Source organism: Grammomys surdaster, unplaced genomic scaffold (assembly GCF_004785775.1).
Source record: "Grammomys surdaster isolate TR1022 unplaced genomic scaffold, NIH_TR_1.0 125179, whole genome shotgun sequence".
Classification (NCBI taxonomy): domain Eukaryota; kingdom Metazoa; phylum Chordata; class Mammalia; order Rodentia; family Muridae; genus Grammomys; species Grammomys surdaster.
In genome coordinates this window covers 405,692-418,284 of record NW_021620071.1, presented here as the reverse complement: position 1 = coordinate 418,284, position 12,593 = coordinate 405,692, and the positions used below count along the sequence as shown (strand labels likewise).

Sequence of the window (12,593 nt, the reverse complement as noted above, 5' to 3'; positions counted from 1 at the left end):
CTGGCGTTGGCTGCATGTGGCCAGTCAGATTTCCACTGCAAGGACTCAGGATAGCGTGAGAGTAAAAAGTTGGTAAGACTAGGCCTATGTGAGACAAATGATCAGCAGAATATTGATATTGAGGTATAGGAGAGAGAGATGTCCTACCCTGATCTATTGGCTCCCTTCTGCAGGTGGTTACTACCCAGTGAAGATTGGTGATTTGTTCAATGGGCGGTACCATGTGGTACGAAAGCTAGGCTGGGGCCATTTCTCTACTGTCTGGCTATGCTGGGATATTCAGTGAGTGGTTGGGATCTGCCTGTGGGTTTGGTTAAGGCTACTACCGTGACCATGTGACTCTGGCAAGGTCTGGCAGCTTATGAGGGTCTCCATGTTACAGGCGCAAACGCTTTGTGGCCCTGAAAGTAGTGAAGAGCGCAAGGCACTACACAGAGACAGCCGTGGATGAGATCAAGCTCCTGAAATGTGTGAGACACCTCCCCTACTGTTCCTGGCCCCTTGAACTGCTTTGGACCTGGCAATGTGGGTGCAGGGCCTGCTGGGGCCCTGCAGAGTTGGGCGGGGCTCCTAGAGGGGCTAGGCTCCAGCTGGCTCTGGCAAGTAAAAGGACCCGGGAGAGCAGAGGCCTGAAAGAGGCAGCTGGCTCTCTTCAAGTGGGCCTCAGCTGGACTGGGGAAGGGGGCCAGAAGTGCTTCAGAGGATATGAGTAGAGCAGCTGTTGAGCAGGTTGGAGTCATCTGTGGCTCCTTGCCTTTTGTTCCAGGTCCGGGACAGTGACCCTAGTGACCCTAAAAGAGAGACCATTGTTCAACTTATCGATGACTTCAGGATCTCAGGAGTTAATGGAGTCCGTATCCTTTGCAGAGTGAGCAATGGCAATCAAAGTGCCACATTGCACCATGGGATTTATTTAGCCCTTGCAGGAAGAGGCTATAAAACAACTCCATCCTTTAGGCACTTGTGTTTCTGAGTAGGGGGGACACAGGTAATTAGGTTGACAGTGATTATCTGTGACTATCAGATAATCTGTGATTATCTGGTGAGTGACTCTCAAATATAAAAGACTACTTTTGAGGCCTACTTGGGCAGAAGAATAAGGCTGGAGTAAGACATCTGTAGGATGACAAGAGGTACCATCCAAACTGGCACATCTTTACCAGTGACAGAAACATTCTAAATAATAAACTGAAACAGTGGTGGCCACCAAGATGGTCCAGGGAAAGCCCTACTTCCCTGACCTCTGCATTTCGGGAGTCTAGGTGCTCCTCCATGATGGAGGGTAGGTAAGTCTGTGCCTTAGCTGTGTGTTGCTGACTGCCCTTCACTCCAGGTCCAGATGTATGCATGGTGCTAGAGGTCCTGGGCCACCAGCTCCTCAAATGGATCATCAAGTCCAACTACCAGGGTCTGCCTGTGCCCTGTGTTAAGAGCATCATTAGGCAGGTATGTTTTGCCCCCACACTGCTCAGTTTGACTGGGCATAGCTGCTCTCGGGTTCAGCTATAGCTTTTGCCAGGTGCTGCATGGTCTGGATTACCTCCATACTAAGTGCAAGATCATCCATACGGATATCAAGCCTGAGAACATCCTACTGTGTGTTGGAGATGCCTACATCAGGCGCCTGGCTGCTGAAACCACAGAGTGGCAGCAGTCAGGAGCCCAGCCCCCATCCCGTTCCACAGGTACCAAGAGCATGTGTGGAACTGACACCAGGATTCTGGACCTCAATCCCTACCTGAATTACTATTATTTTTTTCTCTCCCTACCCCTCGCACCCAGTCAGCACTGCCCCCCAGGAGGTCTTGGTAAGTTGTGGTACCCCTTCTTTCCCTGTCTCCTCTTCCAATTCAAGCCAGTTGAGACCATGTCCTCAGAGCTTGACTCCTTAGCCACACTTGTTCCACCTTTTGAACTTCTAAAAAGCTGGGTACCTGAGAAGAGAGTGATTAGACAGAGTGGATCATGTGCTCCAAACTGCCTCTGGTGGCCAATGGGCCCACTACCACTACAATGGAAGGATATTGTGTCTTCCCCACATGGCCACTTCAGGCAGGCTTCATCTAGGTTTAAGGAGTAGGGAGATAGGAGGAGAGGCAGAGAAATGGATCAGGGACTGGGACTAAGGGTGAGACAGAAGATAGCACCCATATTTTGATACCCATGGGAGTTAGTTCTGGGGTTCAGGACTGGGCAAGGAAACTTGGGGGTTGACCCTGACTCTGGCAGCAGACTGGTAAGCTGTCCAAAAACAAGAGGAAGAAGATAAGGCGCAAAAGGAAGCAGCAGAAGCGGCTGCTGGAAGAGCGGCTGAGGGACTTGCAGAGGCTGGAAGCTATGGAGGCTGCAGTACAAGCTGAGGGTGAGGGCCCAGAGAGGGCACTGGGCCACTAAGCATGCATGTGGGTTGCAGGCTTCTACTCATATGCCCTTCTGCCCCTTCTCCCCAGACTCCAGCTCAAGATTAGAACGGGGCAGCGGCTCCACCTCTTCTTCAGGCTGCCACCCAGAGGGCACCAGGGCTGGCCCCTCTCCAGCCTCTTCTTCCCCTGTGCCTGGGGGGGAACGCAGCCTTAGTCCCAGCTCACAGACCTCAGGTTTCTCAGGGTCCCTGTTCTCCACGGCTTCCTGCTCCATCCTCTCAGGTTCATCTAATCAGCGTGAGACTGGGGGTCTCCTGTCTCCTAGCAGTAAGTGTGGGGTACAGTGGGTAATAGACAGACAAAACCAGGAAGACTGGGCCAGATCAGTCTCTCTTCCTCTTCTTTTCTCAGCACCATTTGGTGCTTCCAACCTCCTGGTGAACCCCCTGGAGCCTCAAAATGCAGACAAGATCAAGATCAAGATTGCAGACCTTGGCAACGCATGCTGGGTGGTATGTTGAAGACATTGGGATGAGAGAGTGCTTGGTCTTGGGGAACCCTACCCTAGGTCTGTCTCCTTTAATGTAGGTAAGAGCTGCTTCTTGCTGCCCTCTCCAAGCAGTGGAGTCCTGCCAGGCCAGAATTGTGCCTATGGCAATAATGGTCAGGGGCCACTAGAAAGAGGCTATCCTCAGGTCACCTAGACAAAGTCCCTCCTGGGATATCTGAGGAACTCTAAGAATCAGAGTGAGTTCCATGGAGTTCAGGTTCATGGACCAAAAGCAGGAGTGGGCTGTGGGGTCAGGTTAGCCTGGGACCAGGCTCCTTTTCCCAAGGGGGCTCCCTTTTCCTCCAGCACAAGCACTTCACTGAAGATATTCAGACTCGGCAGTACAGGGCTGTGGAGGTGCTGATTGGTGCTGAGTATGGCCCCCCAGCTGACATCTGGAGTACAGCATGCATGGTATGCTAGTTTAGCTGCCTCCATGCCTAGGACCAGACACCTGCCACAGCTTCACTTCTCCCCCCCACCCCGCCTTTCCAGGCTTTTGAGCTGGCCACTGGTGACTACCTATTTGAGCCTCACTCTGGAGAAGACTACAGCCGTGATGAGGGTAGGGGAGGAAGGCCCTAGCCTTGGCTTCAGGACCTCTAGCTGCCCTACCCCAACTCCCAACCTTCTCTTTGCCTACAGACCACATTGCTCATATTGTGGAACTTCTAGGAGACATCCCTCCAGCTTTTGCCCTCTCTGGCCGATATTCACGGGAGTTCTTCAACCGTAGAGGTGGGGATTAAGTAAGCTTAGGCCACAGTGGCTAGGAGAGCAGAGGGAAGGTCAAGAACCTTGATTGAGAGAGAGAGAGAGAGAGAGAGAGAGAGAGAGAGAGAGAGAGAGAGAGAACAATACAGCCTATCTGGGGACAATGCCTAATGTTGCTCACCCTCTAGGAGAGCTGCGGCACATCCACAACCTCAAGCACTGGGGCCTATATGAGGTGCTCATGGAGAAGTACGAATGGCCTCTGGAACAGGCCACACAGTTCAGTGCCTTCCTGTTGCCCATGATGGAGTACATCCCTGAGAAGAGGGCCAGTGCTGCTGATTGCCTCCAACACCCCTGGCTTAATCCCTAGGTTTTGCTGTAGCTATGGACAGTAGGGGCTATGCTAACTCTCAGTGCCTTAAGGGAAAGCAGGCAACTTCTTCCATCCTGTGGGAGCTGCTCTCCCATCCTGCTGGGTGCTATTGTGCTCACCCCGCCCCCATGGCAGGATGAGATGCTCAGACAAGGCCCATATCTCAACCTGTCTACTTGTGATCCTTCATAGAGGGTCCTGAATGGGGAGAACTGCCTGTTTGTTTCTTAATAAAGTGGGAACCGAAATGCCAGTGTCTTGGAGTAAGGGAAGAACAGGGTCAAGTTCTGGAACAGAAGTGGCTTTATTCTGGGGTCTGTCCCCCAAGCTAGCTGGAGTGCTAAAGTGAGAAGGGAGTCCTACAAACAGGCTGAGCAACCTGTAGGGATAGCTAAGCCTCCACAGCCCGTCCATTAATGATGCGGATGTGACGAATGATGTCCTGGATGGCTTGGGAAGTGGTGCCCTGGCCTCCAATGTCTGGGGTATGCATCTGTAGGAAAACAGGAAGCTTGGACACATCAGGCCAACATCTGCCATAATCCCATGGTGTCCCAGGGCTACCCACTGTTTCCTATAGTAGGAAAGGCAAAGAACTAGAACCAGGAGGCCAATAGTTCTAGATAAGGCACAGAAACCTTACCCTATCTGACACCACCCTTCCTCTACAGGTCATAGCCAGTGTTAGTCACTGTCTGAAGCATATAGGGTTGGTCAGACCAGTATAACATGGGGTAGATGAAGGGAGACTAGAGGTGGGACAAGGAGGGGACAAAGAAGAGCCTTACATTTTCATTGTCCATGGATGCTAAGACAGCTTTGCGGATGGAAGTGGCATAGGAATGGAGCCTAGAGGATAAAGAGAATAAGGTTTTGATTCTCAGTGCCTAGGGGCTAGTCAGAGGATTCATGATCAGACATTAGAAACCCACTTACTTGAGGTGGTCTAGCATCATGCAACTTGCTAGCAGTGTGGCAGTAGGGTTAGCAATGTTCTTATTGGCAATACTTTTGCCTGTGTTCCTTGTAGCCTGGTAAAGAGAAGAAGGAAGAAGTAGTTGGGAAAATATAAGAATACAGGGTAGATGATTCTACTTATGTACCATATCCAATAGAGGCACATCCCAGACACAGCAAATGAAGGCATATTACGGCTTCTGGGAGATGCTGATGGGTCTGGGTTTCCTTTAGAAACCTTTAGCCTTTAAGCAATACCAATGGTTGCACAACACTGTAGGATACCAACTGACACAAGGCCACTATAAGAGAAAGACAGCAGAGTTGTGTCTGGCTACTCACTGTCTCGAAAACTGCATACACATGGCCATAGTTGGCCCCAGCCACAAGGCCTGGGCCTCCAACTAGCCCTGCACAGACGTTGTTGACAATGTTACCATAGAGATTAGGCATCACCATGACATCAAACTGCTGAGGCCGGGATACCAGCTGTGGGAAAAGAAGTGAGCTGAGTTGTAGAAGCCATGACAACCAAGGGTAAGCAGAAGGCTATGGAACCAGTGGAGTTAATTACCTGCATTGTTGTGTTGTCCACAATCATGCTGTCAAAGGTGATCTGAGGGTAGCGGGCTGCTACTTCCCTGCAGCACTGGAGGAAGAGTCCATCACCCAGTTTCCTAGATAATAGGGGATATAAGACACCAGCTTGACCTCTCACTACAGTCAGCTGGAGAGTCAGGGTATACAGAGAGTCATAGAACCCTAAGGACTAACTTGTAACATACTCTCCAGATGGAAAAAAAACAAGCATAATCTCATCTATCTCACCTCCCCTATGGATGCAGTGTAGTGAGACATAGAGCCTCAGGAAGAACAGGACATAGCCCTGTGTGTGGCCCTTCCTTAGAATTGCTCAAAGTAGGCAGGAGACTATGGAGTAAACATACATGATGTTGGCCTTGTGCACAGCCGTCACTTTCTTACGCCCACTGTCCTGGGCCAGCTTGAAAGCATATTCAGCAATACGCAGGGACTTGGCTTTGGTGATAATCTTCAAGCTCTCCACTACTCCAGCTACACTCTGAGAAGAGACCAGGGGACAAAAGGCTTGATGGGAGTACTACAGGATGCAGCCTTATTACTAAGTATATCTGGCTTTTCCAGCCCTTTAAGTGGCAGTACCTTACCTTGTTTTTGAAGTTCTCTCCTCAATTCTGACCCTGGCCATACTCATTGCTACCTACCCAAGAGGGTCAAGTAGCTTTGCCTACCTCATGTTCCAGGCTGCTGTACTCGCCTTCTGTGTTTTCCCGTACAATGAGGATGTCTATGTCCTTGTGCCGGGTCACCACTCCTGGCAGGCTCTTACAGTGGATGACGTTGGCATAGAGGTCTAGGCTGGTGCTGGGAGAATGACAGGGAAAAAGTCAAAACAGGTCCAACTAGCAACTAACTAGGGTCATGAATGCCAGAACAGTCTACCCTAGCCTTCACCAAGCCACCAGTCTATGTACATGGCTCTCACCGAAGGATGTTGTTTCGGGATTTGTGGGATGGTGGTAGGTTATGATTTGTTTCAATGTTGCCTACAGGACAAAAGCAAACAAGATAGGCAAGTTATAGAGGAATCTTCTGGGCTCAGCTGTGTTCACATATCCCCTTACCTGGTCCAAGAAGTGTTCACCAAAGGTTGATCCAACTGGAGAAGAACATTTCCAGAAGCAAAATAGTTTGCTGAACTCTAGGATGTAACTGCCATTGTGAGCTCCACAAGGGAAGAGGTGTATGTAAACTGGCTGGCCAAGAGACCTTGGTTAGGATTACTGCCAGGCCCCAAACTGAGGTGCTACCCATGCCTAGCTCAGAAGCAGGTGGAGGTTGCCTGGAAAAGGTCCTAACTAGGTCACAGTGGCCCAGACATCTAGATGAAGGAAAGCAGAGGGCCAGTGAAGCCAGTAAGGTAATATCTGCAGGTAATTAGACAATGCCAAATAGAAAAGCCCCAACCCCCAAGCTGTTCCCTGTCCAGACTCACTTAACCCAGAGTGCTTATGGCATCCTGTGGCTACATAAGGCCCATTTAATGCCAATACATTCCTTACACAGAGCAGTGGATGGGCTAAAGTTCACAGAATGATTGATGTTTAAGAATGTGCACCATACCAAGGTAAAAAGATTGCTATAATTGTATGTATAATGTCCATGACTATTCCACTTGGTGCCAAGGCAGCAGATAGGGGAGCAAACTACAACTATGATCTTTTGAAGAAAAATTATGAGTTAAAGCAGATTCTAACAGAGACATGGTAAAGTGAAGGAGGAGGTGGGAGGAAGCCACTGAGCAAGCTTATACAGGCTACTGAGATAAACAAAGCCATACTGTCAACAGGCCCACAAAAGTCTCTATCCAGATGCCAAGAACAAGAGTCATTAAGAATCAGAAAATCCCTGTGGAGCCATGGGGACCCACAAAAGTCAGTATATAGGCAAAAGGAATTGTGTATAGCAGCCAACCTGGCCCCTGAGCTCACCCTTCAGGGCCACACGGTTCCGGCGGATGGCCATGATGGCATTGCGGATGTCCTCCTCATCAGCGTTGGAGCTTACATGTACCTCTTCAAAGTCCACTGGCACACATGCATGCCTGCAGTAGAGTCAGACTAAAGATGCTAGCCTAGGGCTTTCCATACCCCTCCTGAAGCCTACACCAATTTTTCCCCTGCTGCTTCCCACCTTGACCTGTTTCCAGCTAAGAGGGAATTGGGCCCACCCATACCAAACAAGAGGGTCACAAAGTTCTTGGGAGCTTCCAGCTGGGCCTGGGATACAATCTTCCCTGGGAGAGAAGGCAAGGTCCAGGCCCTCCATACCTGAATACAGACTTAACATGCAACATGAGCTCTGGGCCGATGCCATCCCCTGGGATCATAGTCACTGTATGCCGCCCACCATACTTAGCAGATGGAGGCTGGAAGAAGGGAGAGGGTGAAGGTAAGTCCCTGGATACCACAATGTGCACCCTGGCTTGAGTTAGTTCCCTTCTTCCCGCCAGCACCAATCCACAGGCCAGCCAAGGCAGAATTGCTGTCCTGGGGCTCCTTATCAGCATCCCCCCCCCCAAGCCCACCTGGACTTGGGTTAACCCCAAAGCAACTAAGAGCCCCTCAAATCTAATACAGAGAATACTCACAATTGTTTGTTGCTAGAGGGAAGACAGAAAGGAAGAAGACATGGATCAGCCAAGGTTGGAGGAACAAGGCTGTGACTAAGGAACTGGGATCTTTTCCCTGGGGACACTGTCTAACACAACTCAAAGAAAGGGGAGGTGTGAGTGACCTTTGGAGAGCATGCCTCAGAGGGAAGGACAGGAAGGACAGGAAGCAAATACACAAGGCATGTGTGCATGAGCACATGTACACCTAATACACATAGTCTTATACACACGTATTATGCTCATACAAACACACACTTGTGCACACACAGAAATATATGAGCACAGCTCTCCCCCACATGTATGTGTTCATATACAAACACACATCCAAGGCAGGTACTTACTGAGGAAATGCTCCTTCGGGAGGCCTCATGGGCAGCCAGAACCTGTCAAAGAGAACCCAAATGTCAATGTTAGCTGTCCAGTCAAAAGTCAAGCTTCCAAAAGTCAAGTTGGCAAGAGCTACCCTAGCTCTTGGCGGAGAGGAACTGATACCAGTAAACAACAATTCACAATGTGTCTAGGACATTCCAAAGCCCCTATTGTTAACAATTGTCCCACAGGAACACCAGATAAACTTGCCCCAACACTTCACTATCGTTGTGGGTCAACATAATTAAAACTGTAGGAGCCATGCATGGAAGTTTTAATTACAGCATCCAGGAGGCAGAGGCAAATAAATCTCTGTGAGTTCAAGGCCTTGGTCTACATAGTGAGTTCCAGGCCAATCACAGTGACAGAGTGAGGTCTTGTCTCTAAAACAAGAATTGTATGTTCCCATCCCACTTTTGTATTGGCTTCTGGTTCTCTTTTGGCCAATTATTATTGTTGCTACATGTATAAGGAGAGAGACTGGCAAACTTGACATTGCAAAAGGAAAATCTCAGCAAGCTACCAATTCTGAGCAATAATTTCATGTCTTTCCTCACTTTTCCTTATTACAAATCCAACATATGATCAGTATAGTAAATGCAAATGGAAAGATAAGGAGAAAATAGCACCCCACTGTCCTGCGGTAAGCACTGTCACACCTAGGGAATGGTCCTTCAGAACAGAAATAAAAATCAAATGTCTAGAAAAATACAGCCATTTTTGGAAGACTGATGACAGATACTTTCACAAGGGATTGTGGCATGGTGCAACCAAGTTCTTCCTTGTAACTTGAGGATTCTTTGCCACTCACCCATCAGTAGCACAATGTTCCATTCAACAGCTGAGACACTGTAACCATTTTCTAAAGAGTCATGCCTTCTTTTGGAAAGACCAGAAGGCTCAGGTAGAGTCTGACCATTCCCCTCTGGGTTCCCCTGGCCCAGAGTTACAAGATGCTCAGTTACCTAGGCACTAACAATGCAGGAATGCCACTCAATAGCCCAAGCCAAGAGGTAGGAAGATTGACCACTAGGACCAAGCCCTAAGGATCCCTCACTATATATGCAGCCACATGCATATTTGTTTTCTTTCTAGTACTTGCCAATATCAGATTAATCTTGTCTGTAGGGTCTTCTCCATGCCTTTCTTGAGAAGGTAGCACAGATTTCCCCTCCTCCTGGGAATTTCCCTAGACTGCTAAGTTCTACTTATACTCTACCCTCTACTCCTCTAAGAGATATCATTCTACCTGATTATCACCTCCTTGCTCTCTTCCTAGCCTATGAGAACAGAGCACATGTTTGTCTCACCCTCTATTGTCACTCCAAGATCAACCACAGCACCTGGTCCAGAGCTGGGACCATAAGGTACATTTTCTAGGTGAACAAGCACATCAGAAAATGAAGAAACAGATGGAGACCAAATACACCATCTGCTACTCTAGAAATGGCTTTGGATCTACATCAAAAATCCATGAAACAGAAGCAAGGCATGACAGCACACATCTGTAGTCCTAGTACCTAGAAGGTAGAGGCAGGAGGATCAGAAGTTCAAGATCATCCTCATATACAGAGAGATCTTGAGGCCAGTCTGAACTACATGAAACTTTGCTTCAAAAAACAAAAGGGGGGGGGATTAGTCAATCCATAGAATAGAAGCAACAACTTCATTTGACTGCTGAAAAACTTAACCAAAAAAGGAGGTATTCAAGCTGTTCACAAGCTCCAGCAGGATAGAGATGAGCTAAATAAAGTACACCATCCTTCACTCTACCAGTCTCTCAGTCAGAGTTCAAAACTAGCATCCTTGGGAGATGCAAGGATGACCCCTGTAATTCCCAGTAGTTAATTCCTCCTGGACTTAAGCTGTGGCAATGATCCATCCTTCTATCCTTCTACACCAGGTGTGGCTCAAAATCTTTGCAACCCATTCACAGATGGCAACATCACTGTTAGGGCTGAATCTATCCCACAGCTGCCCTCTATGCCAGAGGTTACAGTGGGCATTGTCCAAGTCCTAGAAAACTTCTCAACCACAGACCCCTGATCTTGCTATATACAGATATGGGTAGTTTCTTTCAGGGAGTTACAAAGCTCTCCCTCTTGAGTCCCAAGTTGTCCAATCAAAGAAGCCCAGTATGAGGCAGGCTGAGGAGAGCACAAGTCTTCTGCTCAGTCATCATCCTTAGCTAGTCTGCAGAAGACAAAGGTCCAGGGTGGTTCAATCTCCTGCTGATGGGCTCCCATACTTGTGTTCCTAAGGCTTCTTTCTTTGTCATGTTTGTGTTTGGTCAACTCCCAATAAATAATGATAGCATGATTTCCCAGGGGATGTCAACCAGCAGGACTCAAGACTTTGAGTTCTCTATATGGATTCCTATACCCAGGACAATCAGTCTTACAGCAAAGCCCTGCCTGGCTACCAATCATTTCACTGCCACCTAGTCCCATCCCAACAAAGGCACATTCAGGAGGAAAGGTCTAAGTTTACAGAAGCCTAGCTGCTGGAGCCATCAGGGCCTCTGATAATCCTCTATATGCTTCTGGTCTTTCCTCAACAATGTGGAAGAAGTCACAGCACACATGTGTGGCAATCAATCAGAAGATGATTTTGTGAGGTCCTTTTTTTCCCTTGCTTTTTACAAGAATTCCAAGGATCAAACTTGGTATCCAAGCTTGGAGGCAGGTACCTTTACCCACTGAGCCATCTGGCTGAACCAGAAGTTTCTATTTTAAATAGAATTTCATATAGCTCCCTTCCCCCAGACAACAGAGAAGAGAAATGTGGTAAGCAGAAGAGGCTGCAGGCAAAAAACAAAAAACAAAAACAAAAAACAAAAAACAAAAAACAAAACATGGCATTCTGGAAGGTCAGAGTCAGCAAATGCTTTGAGAACATGAAGTCCTCTCCTCACTGGAACCCAGGGAGAGAAGAGAACTGGCCTAATGCCATGTTCTGGGTCAGTGGAAGCGCAAGGTCTGGAGGTCATAGCTCTTATTCCCCAGAGCTAGTTGTTGGTTTTCTGGTGCTAAGCAGTGCTACCCAGGAGCTAAACCAACTAACCAAGACTCCAAAGAAAGAAGAAAAGAAAAGCCCTAGAGGTTTCCAGTCTCAGAATTCACTCTCATTACAGGGGTTTGGGCTTGTTTGTTGGCATTTTGGCTAGAATCAAGTATCAAGGCGCTTGGTAGGCAGGAGATCTGGAGGGATCAAGAATTTTTGATAGCCAGATGTTAGCGGTGCATGCCTTTAATTAATCCCAGCACTTGGGAGGCAGAGGCAGGATTTCTGAGTTCAAGGCCAGCCTGGTCTACAGTGCGAGTTCCAGGCTACACAGAGAAACCGCGTGTCCTAAGAGACAGAGAGACCGGGGTGGCGGGGGGAGGGGGGACCCGGCCCCCGACGGGGGGGGGAGGGCGGGAGAGAGAGAGGGAGAGAGAGACCGGTAAAGTCTGATTTTTCCACCTCCACAAGGACAAAGCAGTCTAAGAGAGGGAAAACCAAGGAGGAACTGAGTCTGGAAACCAGACCCAACCAGCCTAGGTGGGCCAGGACACGTGATCTCTTCAAAAGGGCTTCTACAAGGACACTACGGAGGGGATACCTAGCTACTGCGGTCTACCTTCCAAACCCTTCCGGAAGAGCCCTTGCCACCAGACACAGAGAAGCCAGACCAGAGTCAATTTCGGCCAATCTCCTCACTGACAGCAGAAGCGACCAATGAACCCCAGAGAGCAGCCCTCTCCCCGCCCCTCCTAAGGCTCGCACAGCCAATCGAATTCCGGGTTTGCTCAAATGGCCGTTAACCGACTCCGGGTCTCAACTGGGTGTAAGTTCCTCTGTAAGCGTGACTTCTGTCCCATCGCCCATTCACCACTGACCTCCCAAGGACGGCAGAGGAGAGCTGGCTTGAGCATTGCCTTTGCAGTACCGCCAGCAGCTATCGCCACCTTCAGAGCCATGACGAAAAGTGAGGACCTCTACAGGTCAAAACGTTAAGCACCGTTCTCGCGACAGTTGGGAAAGGCGAGAAATCCGGGATACAGGGTG

The 12,593-nt window shown here is 48.9% G+C and overlaps 2 protein-coding genes across 4 annotated transcripts in view; one reads left to right on the top strand and one right to left on the bottom strand.

The window, feature by feature from the left end:
• The window catches only part of Srpk3 (SRSF protein kinase 3), a 4,580-nt gene extending 329 nt beyond the window's left edge, over positions 1 to 4,251 (top strand). The window contains exons 3-15 of the mRNA XM_028785301.1: positions 174 to 282; positions 383 to 470; positions 767 to 854; positions 1,340 to 1,446; positions 1,520 to 1,685; positions 1,783 to 1,808; positions 2,230 to 2,362; positions 2,451 to 2,690; positions 2,775 to 2,875; positions 3,220 to 3,327; positions 3,409 to 3,478; positions 3,559 to 3,651; positions 3,816 to 4,251. Coding sequence (XP_028641134.1) covers positions 174 to 282; positions 383 to 470; positions 767 to 854; positions 1,340 to 1,446; positions 1,520 to 1,685; positions 1,783 to 1,808; positions 2,230 to 2,362; positions 2,451 to 2,690; positions 2,775 to 2,875; positions 3,220 to 3,327; positions 3,409 to 3,478; positions 3,559 to 3,651; positions 3,816 to 4,000 — 1,514 coding nt within the window. The 3' untranslated portion in view covers positions 4,001 to 4,251. The remainder of the gene's footprint in view (positions 1 to 173; positions 283 to 382; positions 471 to 766; positions 855 to 1,339; positions 1,447 to 1,519; positions 1,686 to 1,782; positions 1,809 to 2,229; positions 2,363 to 2,450; positions 2,691 to 2,774; positions 2,876 to 3,219; positions 3,328 to 3,408; positions 3,479 to 3,558; positions 3,652 to 3,815) is intronic.
• A 37-nt stretch (positions 4,252 to 4,288) lies between these two features.
• On the bottom strand, positions 4,289 to 12,557 carry Idh3g (isocitrate dehydrogenase (NAD(+)) 3 gamma). 3 transcript variants are annotated; one of them, XM_028785307.1, is made up of 13 exons: positions 12,425 to 12,557; positions 8,516 to 8,557; positions 8,151 to 8,162; positions 7,831 to 7,928; positions 7,492 to 7,604; positions 6,486 to 6,546; positions 6,232 to 6,364; positions 5,908 to 6,041; positions 5,535 to 5,637; positions 5,303 to 5,449; positions 4,940 to 5,034; positions 4,792 to 4,852; positions 4,289 to 4,496 (listed from the first exon to the last, which is right to left on the bottom strand). In XM_028785307.1, exons 1-13 carry the CDS (start codon positions 12,503 to 12,505, stop codon positions 4,395 to 4,397), a joined length of 1,182 nt encoding a protein of 393 aa, XP_028641140.1. In that variant the 5' UTR covers positions 12,506 to 12,557; the 3' UTR covers positions 4,289 to 4,394. The 3 variants fall into 3 exon arrangements, with proteins under 3 accessions (XP_028641140.1, XP_028641141.1, XP_028641139.1); XM_028785308.1 differs by lacking the exon at positions 8,151 to 8,162 and having other exon boundaries at positions 12,425 to 12,547; XM_028785306.1 differs by lacking the exons at positions 8,151 to 8,162; positions 8,516 to 8,557; positions 12,425 to 12,557 and having other exon boundaries at positions 7,831 to 8,084.
• Positions 12,558 to 12,593: the final 36 nt, after the last annotated feature.